The following is a 19527-nucleotide window of genomic DNA, read 5'->3' as shown; positions in this document are numbered from 1 at the left end:
TCGGAATATATGCTATAAAATCCTACCTGGCATATTCTTCTCTTATCATTTTAAGAATTCTCCTAACCATATTGCCCACTGCTGACTCTGATGGTTGTGCTGAAATCATTCTCTTCCCATGGGTAGTTACATTATCTAACAATTCTCTGCAATACATAATAGTTTTTACTATAAGCATGACAAGTGCAATATGTGCTTCATGAATTGTTCATTTGTACCTTCATATGTACAGCCATCTATGTTATTTGGAAAAATATAGATAAGAGTCAGTCCATAATGCATATATTAACTAAGCTGATGTGCACTTATAGGTTTTATAATGAGGGAAAATTGGAATTGAAATGTAGACTAATACAATTTAGTATTGAGAATTTGGCTAACAATTAATCAATTTTATGAATTACACGTTCAGCCAATTATGACTCCTTTTATGCATTGCATAAACGCACACAGGATCAGTTCTTATTTCCCAGTCTGTGATCAAGCTAGTAAAAATCTTATTCAAAGAACATTGCAAAAATTAGAAATGAAAAAACCCATTGCCTCCGAGAAAAGTAGTCTGTCATGACTTTTGCTAGTCCACATTGACTTTATGAACAGCCAATTTTAAATGTCATAAACTAATACAGCATTGTAGGATAAGCCAACTAAATTGAAGTATTTGTTGTATGTGTTATCATTTGTTGATATGAACTCGGTTCAGTGTGCTACGAGAAATATGAGAGAAATATATAAGAGGCCACAATCATAAGACTCTAAGAGAATATATGGTTAACAAGCTATGAAACAGCTGTTGCGAAATTTAATTTGTGCTTAAAGCCTAGCTATCATGCACTTAATCATTGATATGGTATGTACAGAACTAGCTCTTGTGCACTTCATTTCAATCTGTGATAAGTATGTCACTTTATGTGTATGCACTGTATTAGATGTTTTGCACTTCTGTGATCTATACATGTATATGTATGTATTGAACTAGACGTTGTGCACTTAATTTGCAATATGTATGCAGCGCACTTGCTGATGTTGCTTAATCTGTGATGTGTTACACATACAAGTAATTAGCATTTATGTACTAATGTGTGGCATATATGCTTACCTAGCTGTTGCTTACCTAGCTCTTGTCCATTTAGTCTGTAATATCCCCTGCGAAACCAGAATAACAATTACATTATACTGGAGTGTCCCAATTTTAACATTGTTAACCATTCTTAACTTCATTTTTGTTCACAGGGTATATGGTGCTCATATTCCCTGTTCAGGTGACCAATCGAATTGCAGGATTATTTCACTCCAGTATAATACTGTTCTGTATGCTTACCTAGCTGTTGTCCATTTAGTCTGTGATATCACCCTGACCAGCAGGGATACTGTTCTATATGCTACATTATAGGAACCTTCTACACTTCTGTAAAATTGAAATTAAGTTCAGTTACTTTTGTTTGTTGAGGTTCAATGTTCTGTGGCATACAGGAAGTCAGATCACATAGTTGTTGTTCTAATATTAATGGAATGTCAAATTTACTGTTAGTCTGTTGTTATCTGCATAGTGTTTAGTATGTGAACTTTGATTTTTTTTCCGTTTTCATCAAAAAATTCTGACCAATAAACTAAAATTATCCTTTTGCTGTCTAGCTGTGGACCCATAAATGTATCTTTTATTGTCCTTGGAATATTTTTTTTGCATTTGGAGACCATAGATTTATCCCAAAAATCATAAAGAGCTACAGTTCCATAGTCCAAATGAGATGCGCCAGATATTTTTTGTCTAATATGAAGTAGTCAGTCCATTAAACATGTAAACAAAATAAACAAACTTACCAGATGAACGAAATTACTAGACTTAGTGGTGATACACCTTATAGCTATTTGCCTGACATCACTTTTGTAAAAATCTGACGTCATAAGAGAAAATGTTGGACACCACAAAGCAAAAGTGATTGTTGTATGATGGCAATAGTTCAAGTGTTGTTAATTCCCAAACAGGGATAAGGTCTATTTTAAAGTCTTAGAAGGCCATTTTAATTTTTACCTTCACACCTTCCTGGGACAATACACAATATAGCTATTAGTAAGCCATAGGCTATTTCCCAAATTATATCTTTCACTGGAAAAGATCGTCAATTACGCATGCCCTTATGACCAGGGTTTTAGCTATTATTCTAAGGGCTTTAATCACTTTTGCGTCATACAAAACCAACCTTTTTTGGGTAACAGTATAATTCTAGGGCAGTTTTTACATGGGCTTTAATACATGCAAAAACATGTTCAATGGCATTATGCGATCTTTCATTTTCTTTTTTCAGCATTCCAGTAGTATACAAATAAATTAAACAATAAAGATTAGAACAAAACAAACTGTTATGTTAATATTGATGCATATCGCATATAAAAAGTAGCTTTTTGCTTATTATTGTAATAATTACATGTCAATACATTCCGCAATTCAAAATGTCGGCTTCCTTAGTTACAGACAAGGAGATAGAGAATTTTACGCTTAGTGTCATCCAATCAGAACCATTGATACAAAATAATTGCATTAGAATAAGCATTGTGTGTAAGTCTCATAACATTTGGTTGAGGCTAACTTAAGTAGAGAACAGAAACTAAAAATTCAGCAATTTTTCTATTTGTAAACACGCATAACTCTAGAACGGTTGTGTATAAGTTTTATAACATTTGGTTGATACAAACTAAAGTTAGAGAACGGAAACGAAAAATTCAGCAATTTTTATGTTTATAAAGGGACATAACTCAAGAATGGTAAAAGTGTTGCCACCAAATTTCGTACTTAATCTGTATTATGTAGTAATAAGCATTGTGTATAAGTTTCATAACATTTGGTTGAGGCAAACTAAAGTTAGAAAACGGAAACAAAATTTGTACTTGATCTTAGTTTTGTGGTAATGAATACTGTGTATAGGTTTCATAATGTTTGGTTGGGGCAAACTTAAGTTACAGAATAGAAACTAAAAATTTTGCAATCTTTCAATTTATAAAGGGGCATAACTCAATAATGATTAAAGTGACACTACCCGAATTCAACTTGATCTGTGTTTTATCAGTGGAAGTCAAAATTAAACATTGCATTGTATAAAGCATTGATTGTAGTTGATTCAAAGGAAGATAACTCCAATTTTAAAAATTACTTGATATTTAGAAGAAAATAAAAATTTAGCAATTTTTCCATTTCTAAAGGGGCATAACTCTAGAATGGTTAAAGTGACACCACCAAAATTCAAACTTGATCTGTGTTTTGTGGTAATAAGCATTGTGAATAAGTTTCAAAACATTTGGTTGAGGCAAGCTAAAATTAGAGAACGGAAACGAAAAATTCAGCAGTTTTTCCATTTGTAAAGGGGCATAACTCTAGAACGGTAAAAGTGACGCCACCAAAATTCAAACTTGATCTGTGTTTTGTGGTAATTAGCATTGTGTATACATTGTAAGTTTCATAACATCTGGTTGAGGCAAACTAAAGTTAGAGAACGGAAACGAAAAATTCAGCAATTTTTCCATTTGTAAAAGGGCATAACTCTAGAACGGTAAAAGTGACGCCACCAAAATTCAAATTTGATCTGTGTTTTGTGGTAATAAGCATTGTGTATAAGTTTCATAACATTTGGTTGAGGCAAACTAAAGTTAAAGAAAGGAAACAATAAATTCAGCAATTTTCCATTTGTAAAGGGGCATAACTCTATAACGCCATAATAATAACGGTAAAAGTGACGCCACCAAAATTCAAACTTGATCTGTGTTTTGTGGTAATAAGCATTGTGTATAAGTTTCATAACATTTGGTTGAGGCAAACTAAAATTAGAGAACGGAAACGAAAAATTCAGCAGTTTTTCCATTTGTAAAGGGGCATAACTCTAGAACGGTAAAAGTGACGCCACCAAAATTCAAACTTGATCTGTGTTTTGTGGTAATTAGCATTGTGTATACATTGTAAGTTTCATAACATCTGGTTGAGGCAAACTAAAGTTAGAGAACGGAAACGAAAAATTCAGCAATTTTTCCATTTGTAAAAGGGCATAACTCTAGAACGGTAAAAGTGACGCCACCAAAATTCAAATTTGATCTGTGTTTTGTGGTAATAAGCATTGTGTATAAGTTTCATAACATTTGGTTGAGGCAAACTAAAGTTAAAGAAAGGAAACAATAAATTCAGCAATTTTCCATTTGTAAAGGGGCATAACTCTATAACGCCATAATAATAACGGTAAAAGTGACGCCACCAAAATTCAAACTTGATCTGTGTTTTGTGGTAATAAGCATTGTGTATAAGTTTCATAACATTTGGTTGAGGCAAACTAAAGTTAGAGAACGGAAACCAATTTTGGGACGTACGTACGTACGTACAGACGGAAAAGGGTAAAACCTAATGCCCCCTCCGCTACGGCGGGGCATAAAAATGGCATAAAAAGTAAAGAATACAAAATGAAGAACCCCTTCAAAGACCTCCTTATCTATGCACCATGACTGAAAAGACCTACATTTGTTTAAACCTTAATTGTAGAAGGATGGAGACAGATCTTGAGTTGGTCTATCAGTTTTGAGAAAAGGATAAATTTGAATTATCTTTCTTGGAACAGAGGTGCTCCTAACGACGGAGGCTTATACACATTAGAAACGAATACAAATGGCGTTGATTTTAAATCAGAACTGGACAGAAACCCATCTGATTTTAAAAATTATTACGGATTTCAAGATAATCGATGTTTTCTAATGAGTTCATTACAGTTTTCATCTTTCATTTAATTACGTTTGTATTATGAAACTACGGTAAACATTGCAAATAGTAATTGTATGATAAATTCATATTAAAATCGAAAAAATGCAGACTGACCCGACTCTTTGTACCAATCAATTAATTTTGAGGATCATTATTTCCTATCGAATAGGCAGATTACCTGCAACAACAAATTATGACATCTGTTGTGACCATTGATTAGCTTAGGGTGGTAAACTTGTCATAAATATGTCGCTAGGTAAAATTGTAGATTTTCATGCAGAATTTTTTTTTTTTTACTTTTACAAAATTTAGTTAGGAAATTGATCAGAAAAATTGCGCCATTTAGAAAATCGTTCGTAAATGAGGAGCTCTGGCAAATCACTGCTTATGCCATCATTTACGAATTTAAATTTCCCCGACTATAATTTGTGCAGAATGTCATCACACTTTTCCACCAAATTTGATCAACATGTGTTGGAAGTGATGATGCCTACATTTTGGTCACATGGTGTTTGAAGTCACATGACAGATATAACTAACTAGGTACCTTATATCGAGCTGGCGTATTACTTGACATCACAAACATTCCCATAAAACTTTTACGACACAAGAGAAAATGTCAACCGACAAAGGCAATACATAAGTTACTGTTGTATGATGTCAATTAAGTTTAAGTGTCACATAATCCATATTCCCAAATAGGATAAGGACTATCAGAAGGATCTATTTTTTGCTGTCATGTCATAATATAAAATGTTGTTTAAAACTGTTGACGGTGCAAAACAGTATTTATTTTAGACTCTGCTTGATATTTGAATGAATACTTTCGTTACCCTTGTTTCAGTTCTCTTATAAAGTGTCCAATTCTTTCGTTTAAGTCTTCGATTTTTTCATCACCAGCAGGCATGTTTACATTTATGCCAGTTTTCATTCAACACAGAAAAATTCAAGAGGCGTTCCGAAAATAAAAACACAGAAGTACCCAATAGAAAATCTTATTCACCTCGTTACTACAAGATGGATGCGCCCATGATTAAATTTCTTTAAATTTCATCAGGAAGAAGAATGTCCTTCGAAAAAAGATTAATAATCGTTTGTAATGATTTTTAGATACTTGAAAAATAAATGGAAAAATTACAGATACAGATTTACTCCTTGGATCATAATGAACCTAAATGAAAGGTACACAAGACAGTGTTTGGAGTTGCTGAAATTAAGAAATCTGCTTGGATAAGTAAAGTGGCTGATATTATTTGATCTTATACGAGACAGGTGTTACCGGAAAAAGGGAACGAAATGTATTATGTATTTCCATCATGAAGACTCAGCCAATGAATCGCACTTAATCAGCTTATCCTTCTGTCCTTCACAATGACTCGATCTTGTGAAAGTGACAGAAAACATCTCCTGTGAGTCTGTTTTAACGGACAGAATACCCTCATACTATGTAGGATTGTTGGCCATCATGTGTAGTTAATGATATTATATCGTCATTTTGATTTGATAATTTTAATGGGAGTAATGGAACTTCAACCTTTTTTTGGACTATCGTTCCACAATGACCCTATTGAATGCAATAATCAATCAAGATGAAATAGGTTTTTTTTTTAATTATTATTGAAAAAATAATTCTTGACAGATTTTGTCAAAATCAGAACAAAAGAATTCAGTCATGTCAGTATTTTCTAGTTTGTTTAGTTATTCTGTTTTTATTATATTTTGGACTCTGTGTTGATTAACTTTATAATGAAAATCAACCAAAAAAAAAAAGTAAGTTTTGTGTTCAACCATCAGAAGTCTCAACAGCAAACATGCAGCCGCATTTTCAATTCTTTATTTAAACACATATATCTTGTATACAGTTTACATTTTGTAAACAACCAAAATTAAAAAAAATTAAGGTATGTGTTCAAGCCTGAGAAAGTCTTATTTATTAACATGCAGCCATTTTCCAAAACAAAAAAAACTGTAGCCTGTATAATTTCAGTTTTTGGGGTAAAGATTGCATGAAATGCCTTCAAAATCCTTCAGGTACTGACTTGATATCTATATCTTCCAAGGTTTATCACTACCTTTGAAAGTTCAAAAAAATAGTGCAGTAAAGTGGTCATTTTTAAGACCCTATCAAGTCAATATCATGTAATTTATTGATGATATGTTATACTTAGATTTTTAAGTTTCAATATGATGTATATTTGAATTTCCATACTTGTCAAGAAATTTTTTTTTATTAAAAATTACATAAGCAATGCATGGTGTATGAATCTGTTGTAAAAAAAATAGGTTCAACTACAAATGTACAATCATGAACAAAGGAAGATAACTCCAACTCAAATTTATAATTTGTCTAGCTCAAAACACAATTCAATGTTTTATTTTAAATGATCAAAATTGCGAAATAACAGCAATCTTTACCCATCAGTGCTCACAAGCACTTTGATTTAGTTTGGTTATATATCTAAAATACCTTTTTTTTTAAATTATGATCATGATGATTTTATATGAATTATGTACCAGTAGTGAAAAACTTTAATCGCAAACACATTGTACAAAAATGTACTTACATTTACATTGTGTACATGTATGAAGTCACTAATTTTAGTTTAGAAAAAAATGATTCAGTTTTTAATATACAATGCATATTATTGTTGATACAGGTATATATATTTTCATAGCAATTGGCAATATTTAAATTTGTGGATAAAGTAAATACTTAATAATAAGAATTTTTTAAACATTTTTTAGGTTGGAAAAGAATTGTTGCTGCACAGCAAAGTAAATATTATTTAAGAACAGTATGCTGGAAATTTTATTTTCACTTTAGCTGAGCACTTGCCTTTAAATATTCACAAATATTCTTCAAAATTTCAGAAAAGTCAGAGATGTACACAAAGGACAAAATGATAAATTGATATCAGATGAACATGTTCTAAAATTCTTTACAAATTTTCTGTCTAAATTGGAGATTGACCCAATTGAAGAGGAAGCAATCTATAATGAGAATCTAAACAAGATGAGAGCTCATTTAGGTTTTGTTACAGAAAGGAAACCAAGTGTTTTACCAACTGGAGGAATTGGTGTTTTTGTTACACATGGCAGTATAGAACCGGGAACTGTAGTATCAATGTATCCTGGTAAGTTTCAGTGGGAATAATGCAAGTTATTCATGAACTTCACAGGAGATATGAGCTCATATTCAAGACACAGGACACAGTCAGGGAAGATGAGCTCATATCCCCTTTGAAGCCCAAATTATAATATATTATACTGGAGTGTACATACATTGCAATAAATATATTCTGACCGGTTGATTTATGAGGGTTCTCAAAAGCAAAACATTTACCTTATTATTTCCACATGATAGACAAGTTAGTCAATACAAAGTTTCCTAAAGTTAACATAGGAATGATATTGAACTTGACAGGAATTAATTACCACAGCACCTCAATTATTTTTGGAGACTTCTATACATAAGAAACAATCAATGATCTGCCTTCAATATCGAATTCCTTTATGGACATAAAAATGGTTACTGACGAGACTTCTGATTTGAATAAATATGTAAAGTGGTAGAAATAGTTTTTACAACTATTTTAAGAGAAATAGGATAGTAATGTAATGTAAAACAGTAATGAGTCGTATCTTTTAAAAGAAGAGTTTTCTTTTATGCACTGAATTAGTTTGCTTCATTCTCATGATTAAGGACTATGCAAATGGAAACAATAGCTATTTGTTTTTATTTTTCAAAATTGAGAAAAGTTTGAAATTCCGGAAGTTAAAAAAAAAATCTAAAGACATAATTTATGACACATATAAGTATGCTACTTCCATTTAGCATGCATCTGAATATATTATTTTGTCTATTTCAGGTCTGATTTATTCTCCTCATGAACCAATCCTATTCCAGAGCCTCTTAAATCCTTTCATATTTAGATGTATTGATGGCATGTTAATTGATGGAAATGATAAGAATTTATCGAAATTTATGTATAGGTAGATATTGAATTTTGATTATTGGAAGATTAATATTAATTATAAAATCATGGTATGCTCTGTGAATGCAAGTAATTTTGATGATTTTATATGCTAGAAATTTTTGTCTTTTGTAGTTTGTGGTTCTTTGTTTAATGTCATTTGCAAGTATAAGATGTAGGCTTCTCATACATGTATCTGTGCTAACAAGACCAGACAGACAGACACCATGATGGACGCCCAGTATTTCTATGTCCCCCAGATGTGGGGTGGGGGGCAAAAATAGATGCATCACACACACATCTGCAAAACATTTTGAATTTCTTGTTTTCTTTTAAAGGTGCAATTCAGTTTAACATTCATTTCCCCAATATAACATTTTGAAAATGTTTCAAATTTTACATAGAAGTGTTATCCTTTATCAGCAAAATGTTAAGGTTTTGGTAATTAAACCAGAAAAGGACAAGTACAGGGATTCATATTACCATACAAAAGTGGTGATAAGGTATCAATTTGGTGACCAATAAAAAGACGCAATTATGATTTCATTTAAAATTCATAAGTATAAAACATCTTCTGAAAGTTTTACTGCATCTGGAAAATTTGAGGTAATGACAATATTTCTGTTTTATAAAAAAAAAATGCTCTTTTTAGAACAAGAGAAAAGATAAAATTATTATTTATGAGTTATGTCCCTTTGAAATATTAATTATATGGAAAATTGCATTGTCAGCCCTTGCATATATACAATTCTTGCCAGATTTTTATGAAACTTATATCAGCAATTTCTTGGACAAGTTCGAAAATCAGTGCCAATCAATTATTTTTAAAAGAGTTATGCCCACATAGATAATAGTTATATGGAAAATTGCATTGTAAGTGCTCTCATATGTCCAGTTTTTGCCAGATTTTTATCAAATTTATATCAAAGGTTTATATCAGCAATGCTTCAGGCAAGTTCAAAAATAAGTGCCAATCTAATATTTTTAAAAGAGTTATGCCCTTGAAAATATTAATTATAGCAGAAATTGCATTGCATTTGTTTTCAAGCCTTCATTTCTCTAAGATAATTAATTATTTTGTTTTAAAGAAGAAACATAATTTTTAGTTTTAATATACCTTTTTAAACATGTAGCTCTTTGTATTGACATTTTTATTTCATGTGTTTTTTATTTTTCAGATCTTGTTGTCAGAGAGACAGAATTGGGCCATATTTTATCAGTGATATGTCTTGGCTTACTCCTTTTCCAGTCAACCCTTTATCAGTTGGACAGTATGTGAACAATCAGTCAACAGGTAATATACCCTTATATTGATTGATTTTTTATTTTTGGTGTTTTAAGGGCATACATACGATACAGTTTTGATCCACTGTGAATTTTGACGAAAATTTGCATACAAGCTATCTTTCAACTAGACAATTCAAATTATGAATATGTTATAAAAAATATACCTTCATATGCTACTTTTAGAGATAAATGGGGTTGAAATTTTAGACATTTACTCAAAATTTCTGTTTCTTGGATATTTCTATCCTTTGGACAGACATACCCAACTTTTTTGTTTCAAAAGGTGAACACAAACTGATTTTTGTAAAACTTTTAAAATATCTTCTTTACATGACTATGCTCTGAATTTGTGGAACAATTCTTTGGATATAATTCATTTTTTTATTAAATTTTCATGAGTTCAGAAAAAACCTGCATTTTTTGCCATATATTTATCTGATTTAAAAAAAATCCATCTGTGATTTGTTCATGAAAATTGGTACAAATAGTCTTTAAATATAATCAAGCTAAATGTCATTTTTGTCGAGCCTGCGACTTATGTCGCAGAAAGCTCGACATAGGGATAGTGATCCGGCGGCGGCGGCGTTAGCTAACTTCTTAAAAGCTTTATATTTTAGAAGCTAGAAGACCTGGATGCTTCATACTTTGTATATAGATGCCTTATGATACGAAGTTTCCGTCTGTCATATGTCCATTGTCCTTGACCTCATTTTCATGGTTCAGTAACTACTTGATAAAAAAGTCAACTTTTTTTGTAATGTTAATTTCTTTCTTATTATGAGTAATAGGATAACTATATTTAGTATGTGCGTACCTTGCAAGGTCCTCATGCCCGTCAGACAATTTTCATTTGACCTCGACCTCATTTCATGGATCGGTGAACAAGGTTAAGTTTTCGTGGTCAAGTCCATATATCAGATACTATAAGCAGTAGGTCTACTATTTTTGGTATATGGAATGATTGTAAGGTGTACATGTCTAACTGGTAGGTGTCATCTGACCTTGACCTCATTTTCATGGTTCAGTGATTAAAGTTAAGTTTTTGAGTTTTGGTCTTTTTTTCTAATACTATATGCAATAGGTCAACTATATTTGGTGTATGGAAATATTTTATGATGTACATGTCAGTCTTGTAGGTTTTATTTGACCTTGACCTCATTTTCACGATTCATTTCTCAGTGTTAAGTTTTTGTGTTTTGATCTGTTTTTCTTCAACTATAAGCAATAGATCAACTATATTTGTTGTATGGAAGGATTGTAAGGTGTATATGTCTGTCTGGCAAGTATCATCTGACCTTGACCTCATAATGTTTAGTTTTCATGGTTAAGTTTGTTTCTTAGATACTATAAGCAATAGGTCAACTATATTTAATGCATAAATTGATTGTAAGGTGTACATGTCTGTCTGGCAAGGTTCATCTGACCTTGACCTCATTTTCATGGTTCATTGGTCAATGTTAAGTTTTCTTGGTTAAGACTGTTTCTTAGAAACTATAAGCAATAGGTCAACTATGTTTGGTTTATTGAATGATTGTAAGGTGTACATGTATTTCTCGTTTGGTTTATCTGACCTTGACCTCATTTTCTTGGATCATGTTAAGTTTATGTGTTACTTGTAGTAAAGCTTTATATTTAGGACTATCAACATAAAATCAATGGTTTTTAAAGAAGGCGAGACATTTCAGCGTGTGCACTCTTGTTAACTAGATGTGTCGGAACGACACGAATGGCCCCGTCTCAAAAAGTTGAAAAATCTGCAATTTCAACAACACATGTGGACACAAACATGCATGGATGGTATCCAGCTCTCAAGACCAATACTAGTTTGATGAAAAATTTCCTTGATCAATGAGTAGTTAAATTTCAAATTATCAGCAAATAGGAAGTGGATGTACTGAAGATGTGTTGAAACGACATGAAAATCAGCATATCGGAACGAAACATAAACTTGATCTGTAACTCATCATTGTAGACTCACAAATCAAAAATCAGCGCAAAATCTGAAGGCGTATAGAAAAAAAGTCTGTATAACTGTGATTTTCAACCATTTATCAAAGTTAAGCCCGTAATTTAGGCAAAAATTAGCAGAGCGGAACAAAACTTGAACTGTGACTCATCATGGTTAACTCACATACGAAAAATCAGCCCAATATCTGAAGGCGTTTAGAAAAAAAGTCCGTATAACTGTGATTTTCAACAATTTATCAAAGTCCAAAGCCCGTAATTTTGGCAAAAATTAGCAGAGCAGAATGAAACTTAAACTTGATCTGTAACTTATCATGGTTAACTCACATACCAAAAATCAGGCGTTTAGAAAAAAAGTCCGTATAACTGTGATTTTCAACAATTTATCAAAGTCCAAAGCCCGTAATTTCGGCAAAAATTAGCAGAGCGGAACGAAACATAAACTTGATCTGTAACTCATCATGGTTAAGTCACATACCAAAAATCAGCCCAATATCTGAAGGCGTTTAGAAAAAAAGTCTGTATAAAGGTTTGTTGCGGAATGACGGATTGACAGAATGACGGAATGACGGACAAGAGTAAAACTATATGGCCCGACAACTTTGTTGCGGGGCCATAAAAAGAGGAGTCCTTGTACTCGCTTTCAAGCTAATGATTAAAATCAGTAGAAAAATGTACCTTTTCCCAATATGTCATAGCTTGACGTCACAGAATTTATTTTTTGCTTAGCAACGTCATTACCTCCCCTGTAACTGTATCGTATGCCCTTAACACCACTTTCAGCACTATTGGCTATTGTGTGGTGGTCAGTTTTAATTGGTGGAGGAAGCTGGATTAGTGCAGTAGTTAGTAACACAGTTTATCACTAGATTTTCAAAATTTCCTTAAGTTAAGACATGCTTTTAGGCAGTAATAACATTTTTGAAGGGACTTGTGTAAATTTTGTAAAAATAGTAAACAGTACTTTAATACATTGAAAAGGTTATTACTTGTACAATATTGAATTATGAATGAAGGTAAAAAAACCAATTTCAACTGCACTATATATTTTTATTACAGAATATCAAGCAAATGTTGCCTATTTTTATTACAGAATATTAAGCAAATGTTGCCTATTTTTATTACAGAATATCAAGCAAATGTTGCCTATTTTTATTACAGAATATCAAGCAAATGTTGCCAATTTTATTACAGAAAATCAAGCAAATGCTGCCTATTTTTATTACAGAATATCAAGCAAAATGTTGCCTATTTTTATGGCAGAATATCAAGCAAATGTTGCCTATTTTTATTACAGAATATCAAGCAAATGTTGCCTATCAGGAAATTGACATTCCAGTTGACTTCCCATTCCATCTACGTAAATTTATTCCAAATAATTTCTACAGTTCATCTTTTGAAAATGAGGAAATCAGGTATATACATTGTGCCAGAAAATTATCACTAGAAGTAATGAAGCTATTCAGATATTCAACATATGTCCATATTATTTACATTAAGGAGTCTTAACAATCAACATCCTTGTAAATAATGTCTTGACAATCAGAACATCCAAAACAATGATGTTCCAATGAAGCTGCCCAATTTTTGAATAATATAAAAATAAGAAGATGTGGTATAATTGCCAATGAGACAACTCTCCACCAGAGACCAATTGACATAGAAGTTAACAACTATAGGTCACTGTAAGGCCTGCAACAATGATCAAAACCCATACCACATAGTCAGCTATAAAAGGCCCCGAAATGACAAATGTAAAACAATTCAAACGAGAAAACTAACGGCCTGATTTATGTAAAAAACAATGAACGAAATACAATTATGATATACAGCAACAAACGACAACCACTGAATTACAGGCTCCTGACATGTGACAGTCACATACAGATTGTGGCGAGGTAAAACATGTTAGCAGGCGCCCAACCCTCCCCCTAACCTGGGACAGTGGTGTAACAGTACAACATATGAACAAACTATACTAATCAGTTGAAAAGGGCTTAAAATTGAATAACAGGTAGACATTAAGAAGTTCCAAATGTTTTACCTTTATACACAGCTATAAACACCATCTTACCAGTCAAAATTACCTTCACCTTGGTTTACCCGCTTTGTAGAATCATTTGATTTATTGTATGATTTGCTCTCGTCCTGAATATGTATGAAATATTTGCTACTGGACTTGAAGCTAACAAAAATCAATCAACCGTAAATATAAACACAAATTTAAAATCTTAATATTCTGCTAAGTGATTTGTTAATTTTAGACAATGAAGGTGGTAAATAGTGTTATTAGTTCTTTAAAGAAACAATGTATCAAAATTTTGAAATTATAATACCATTTAAAGTCAGAAAAGTTATATCACTAGGCAATTTATTAAAATCAAATAAGAGATTGAATCTGAACCTATTTTAAACATAAATTTATTTGAATATATGATATTTTACTTTTGATCAATGACTGTGTATATAATTTCAGACAGACAAGAGTTATAGTACTTGTATCACTTAGACATATTGAAGAAGGAGAAGAACTATTTTCATCTTACTTCACAGTTGTTCATTAGAATTGGAAATAAGCAATCCTGATCAGAAGTAAAAGATGGCAGATACACCTGAAGATTGAGATGTTGAAATAAAGCTTGTAGAGAATAAAGATTGAATTGTATCAGTCATTTAATCATCCACAATTTTCTATGGGCAACACTAAGAAAAGCATGCTTAGTTGTATTGAATTGATTATAGATGCAAAATACCCAAACAGCAGCTTTATTCACGATAAGATAGTATAGTTTATATCTGTGATACTGAGATTGATAACAGAGAGCATTTATCTTATGTCCAGAACTAAGTACTAACAAGTATAATTCATATGACTTATAAGTAGTCAGATTAATGCTACAGTGGTACCAAATTAACAGTGAGGAATGCATGTAGTTGATGAAGGAAGATAACACTGATGGAAGCTTTAATTGTTGCAATAACATTTCTGTCTGTATTAAAATAGAAGTGAAGGTTGAATATAGTTGTTATTTTTTTTTCAATAAAATCTTATCAATTAATGCTTATGTTCATGCCATACTTGTCATTTGTTCAAATTTCTATCCACTCTTTATACAGAGTTTATGCAGTGATCTTAAAATTTTGGCAAATCATGGGTTAAGTTTCATCAAGCTAAACCTTGAAACGTCATGGAATACTAAAATTTGTAGAACAGTCCTTAAAAAGTAATAGAAAGTCTCGTTGTAAAAAGAAAAAGAAAATGTTTAATCATGCAATTTTTGCAGTTAAGAACTTATTCTCATGTTCTATCTGCATGTTTGATTACAAAATGCTTTATAAGTTATCAGTTGACAGTGAAAATTGAAATTTAAAATATTTTGCAAACAAACAAATTGAACAGGAGGTGATGATGTTAACTTATTGCATAAAGATTAATATTTCAGAAGGAAGCAGAGCTAGACAATCCATACTTTGTATAAAGATGGCTATTATAGTCTAAAGTTTATGTCTTGCATCATCCAGCATGTGTCAAAGTCCTTGGCCACATTTTCCTGGATCTATGACTTACTAAGGCCTGCTTTAAGTTTCCATGCTTCGGATGTTTCTAGGTTTACTATTAGTAACCAATCAACAAAATTTGGTGTATACATTTGATGTATGGTCATGTCATCTTAACTTGACCTTTTCACAATATGAAAATAAGGAGATATTGTATGATTGCCTGTTAGACAAAATTTTACCAAAGACAAACGTACAAGGATGTGAACTATATGTCACCTTAAACCTTCAACAACGTGCAAACCCCTATCGCTTAGTAAGCTATTTTAAACCAAAGTTGGGCATAATAATTCTTAGGATGTCTAGTTTTAGATTTATCTGACAATCAATCAACATCAACCATTTCTAGAATGAAACATTAGGGTAAAATGCAAGTATTTAACCTATAATGTGAAAATCCTTAGAATGTCAAGATTTACCTACCACTAGTTTATAATTAAATATAATTATTAGATGACTCCTTATAAGAGTATTCAGTAATTGCCCTTAAATTATAATTTTTTACCATTGTAGTGTTCTGAAATGAATGTTCAATTGATTAGAACTGAATGATATGTTGACAGCCTTTAAGATATAATTCTGAGAAAACTTCACTTTAATGTTTCATTGGCAATCATCATATTGTCCCTATGGGCCATGTGAGCTATTGCCATTACCTGTAGTTATAAACTTTTTGAATAATTCTCTTCTCTGAAACTACTGGACTAATGTCACCAAACTTGGGCTGAATGTTCCTTATGATATCTAGAAAAAAGTTTGTGTTTTCTGTACCTCCAAATTTTCAACATGTTGACTATATCTTAGAATATGTCTTTAGAGGAAAATGTAAGTAATTTTCTAATATCTTAAAAACCATAATAGATAAAAATTTTAAAATGTCATGACCTACCCTATATTTTCTCCAATATCAGATGACTGCTTATTGGAATTACTACCCTCAAATGATACCTTTTACTTTTTCTTCCAACCACTGGTTTTATGCCACTGCTGGTGGACATTTCTTCACTGAGGGTATCACCAGCCATGCAAGTAGTCGGCACTTTTATCCATGAAATAGCTTTGATAGGTTCTTTTCTGTAAACTGTGGCAAGAGTTCCACACGGCACCACACCATACTAAAAGAACACAATAATGTATTACAGTTTATTCCGTGGGGGTGCCATATGGAACTCTTTTCTAAACTGTTAATAAAATGTTGAAAAAGGTTTTTCTATCCCGAGGTATAGATTGTTTTAAGCACCATTTTCGAGTCTTTTGTAGAGGAAATACGTGTCTGGCGTACCAAATTATGAGCCTGGTATCTTTGATGAGATTTATCAACCACTGGGTCGATTCCACTGCTGGAGGACGTTTCGTCCCCGAGGGTATCACCAACCCAGTAGTCAGAACTTATATGCTGACATGAAATAGTCTTCTGTAAATTACAAGAAACTGATTATAAAATGTTGAAACACCCAAACACCAAGGTTTAATACCCAAAGATATAGATTGCCATAGCCCTATTTTTCACAACTTTTTGGAATTTTCAGTTGTATATACTCTTCAACTTTGTATTTGATTTGGCTTTCTAACTGATTTGATTCGAGCGCCACTGACGATTCTTATGTAGACGAATCACGCGTCTGGCTTACCAAATTATAAGCCAGGTATTGTTTATCCATTTTTTGCGTTTTTGGCAATTGACTTGAAAACTACATTAGATAGAGAGAAACTGTAACCAGTAAAAATGACCAGCAAGTCAAGTTTAGAATTAAGTCAACTGAAATCGTCAATTGACTCTTTCAGGAGTAACTGCTCTTAAACTATAGTTTTGTTAATAATTGTGTGTGGGGGCCATTTTGTAGAAAACTTTAATTGGTAAAGAGAAACTGTCAACTGTAAAACGATCAAATAACAATGATATAGAGATAAGTCAACCAGACAGAAATTGTCAGATGAATCCCTAAAAGAGTATTGGCTTTAAATAACAAGTTTTGTAAATCGGTTGCACTTTTTGGCTATTTTATTGAAACTATAACGTATGCATAGAGAGAAACTATAAGCAGCAATATAAGATTTACAAATAAGTCAACATAACCGAAATTTTCAATATAATTATTATTTTTAGAGTCATTGCCTTAAATGGAGATTTTTGCTCATTTTTATAGCTTTTGGCACTCATACCACATCTTCTTATATCTATTTGACAAATATCTTGCGAACTATAATAGATAAGGAGAAACTGTAAACTGTAAAATGATCAACAAACCACGATATAGAAATAAGTCAAACCTGACTGAAATTGTTAATCAAATCTATTTAGGAGTAATTACCCTTGAACTACAAGTTTTGCCAATTTTTTGCTATTTTCTTAAAAACATTAATGCAGAGATAAACTGTAAGCAACAAGATCTAGAAATAAATCAACATAGCCCTGTAGTAACATTATTTGAAGTTTTTGGCAATTTTTAGGATATTTACTTGAAAATTGTTATTAGAGAAAACAGCAAGATTGAGAAAATTAACATAAATCAAAAAGGTGAAAATAATTATCAAAATGACATTTTTGTTTCTATAATATTAATGTTGATAAATATACCATAAAAACGTGGAAGTTCCGGTAACCCCTAACAGACAGTCACATTATCTTACAGTGTTTCAAGAGACAAAATATAGTTGACCTTTTACTCAAAGTAACTGTGAAGAAGGGAAGATACCAAGGTGACATTCAAAACTCAAAAGCGAAGAAAAACTGACAACACAATGACAAAACTACGAAAGGACTAACAAGTCCACAAAACACCACATAGAAAACTAAAGATCGAACAAAACAAACCCCACACAAAGTGCTCTAGAAGAGTAAGCAGTTCCTGTTCCACAATCCGTCGTGTTGCTCATAGAAGTTCCAATCCGGTGATGTATCAACCGGTGAAGAAAAGAGGACGTGATTGCGGTTACAACAATTGGAACATATTCATGGTCATCTGTGACACAGATATTCCATAACGGTTAGCCAACTTGTGATGGCGGCCGTAAAACTTTCGAAGGGGTTACTTTAACTTTACCACTTTGAACCCTTGGTTCTATAGCTTTCTTGTAAGGAGCAACCCTTTATCAAGGAAATCATGATAGAAAACGTAACCTCTGGAATATCGTATCTACATGGAGATATATACTCCATATGAAAGCGCTCCTGTAATGTTGCTGAATTTGACAATGTGTGGGTTTGTGGCCTAGTGGTTAAGATCGATGGCTACATTGCTAAAGGGTAAGATTCTGACTCGGGGCGCTGAAAATTTCAGAACATTAGTAAGGTGATTTTCACCCTCCCACACACATTTTTGGGACTAAGCCCGGAGTTTAAACTAGAATGGGTACTTTGGGATCCTCGGTTAGTAAAAGGCCACCGATTTTGACCTGTTCTCTCCGAGTACTTCGGCTTCCTCTACCATAATAACAGACTTCCCGGTGTCAAATCTTTGTTTTGGGTTTAAGATTGTCCTTGGTGTAAATAAGTTAAAGTACATAAGTTGTATTTAAGTCAGTAACATATCCCTATCAACCATAATAGGCAGTGTACACGGATTCCACAAATAGAAATGGAAAGTGCACTATCGGGTGCTGAAATCCTATTTATCGTAAAGTTTTGTTCTCAACCAACCTTCATTGTCAATTTCTATATGTAAATCAAGATATGAGGCAGACTTAAATGTATCTGTGGTATCCTTTATTTCAAGTTCGATGGGATACATACGTTCAACATATAGTCACCAAACCTTGGATTATTTTGCGAGACATAACCTATGCAGAGAAACTCAAAACTGATCACCAAACTATTAAAACGTAGTCAATCTCAGGTGACCCCTGTCAGAAAGACGTGTACATATTATAAGGATTTTTTAAATACCATGTATAGATGACATTTAACTTAAAGTAAAAACTCATCAGTGATACCTGGCTAATAATTTTGTAAGCCAGACACATAAGACTCGTCAGTGGCACTGGAAGTAACTGGGAAAATGACCTGAA

General features: G+C 32.3%; 2 protein-coding genes across 4 annotated transcripts in view; one reads left to right on the top strand and one right to left on the bottom strand.

Annotated features, from left to right (window-relative positions):
* The window catches only part of LOC127727337 (translation initiation factor eIF-2B subunit beta-like), a 65082-nt gene extending 59375 nt beyond the window's left edge, over window positions 1-5707 (bottom strand). Inside the window, exons 1-3 of the mRNA XM_052234760.1 lie at window positions 5569-5707; window positions 1322-1408; window positions 27-146 (exon numbers count right to left, since the gene is read on the bottom strand). Of these exons, the coding sequence (XP_052090720.1) occupies window positions 27-146; window positions 1322-1408; window positions 5569-5666 (305 nt within the window). The 5' untranslated portion in view covers window positions 5667-5707. The remainder of the gene's footprint in view (window positions 1-26; window positions 147-1321; window positions 1409-5568) is intronic.
* A 16-nt stretch (window positions 5708-5723) lies between these two features.
* On the top strand, window positions 5724-15020 carry LOC127727417 (SET domain-containing protein 9-like). 3 transcript variants are annotated; one of them, XM_052234765.1, is made up of 6 exons: window positions 5724-5917; window positions 7607-7869; window positions 8605-8728; window positions 9888-10003; window positions 13259-13376; window positions 14438-15020. In XM_052234765.1, exons 1-6 carry the CDS (start codon window positions 5835-5837, stop codon window positions 14523-14525), a joined length of 792 nt encoding a protein of 263 aa, XP_052090725.1. In that variant the 5' UTR covers window positions 5724-5834; the 3' UTR covers window positions 14526-15020. The 3 variants fall into 3 exon arrangements, with proteins under 3 accessions (XP_052090725.1, XP_052090727.1, XP_052090726.1); XM_052234766.1 differs by lacking the exon at window positions 5724-5917 and adding an exon at window positions 5924-6144; XM_052234767.1 differs by lacking the exon at window positions 13259-13376.
* Window positions 15021-19527: the final 4507 nt, after the last annotated feature.

The sequence above is a fragment of the Mytilus californianus genome, unplaced genomic scaffold (assembly GCF_021869535.1).
Source record: "Mytilus californianus isolate M0D057914Y unplaced genomic scaffold, xbMytCali1.0.p SCAF_1, whole genome shotgun sequence".
NCBI lineage: Eukaryota > Metazoa > Mollusca > Bivalvia > Mytilida > Mytilidae > Mytilus > Mytilus californianus.
Note: the sequence above shows the minus strand (reverse complement) of the source record. Positions and strands in the feature narration are given on the sequence as shown.

Coding starts and splice junctions, on each gene's coding strand:
- LOC127727417 (XM_052234765.1), top strand. CDS start 5,835: ATGATTTTTAGATACTTGAAAAATAAATGGAAAAATTACAGATACAGA. Junction 7,870..8,604: donor TGTAGTATCAATGTATCCTG/GTAAGTTTCAGT, acceptor TGTCTATTTCAG/GTCTGATTTATTCTCCTCAT. Junction 13,377..14,437: donor TTTGAAAATGAGGAAATCAG/GTATATACATTG, acceptor ATATAATTTCAG/ACAGACAAGAGTTATAGTAC.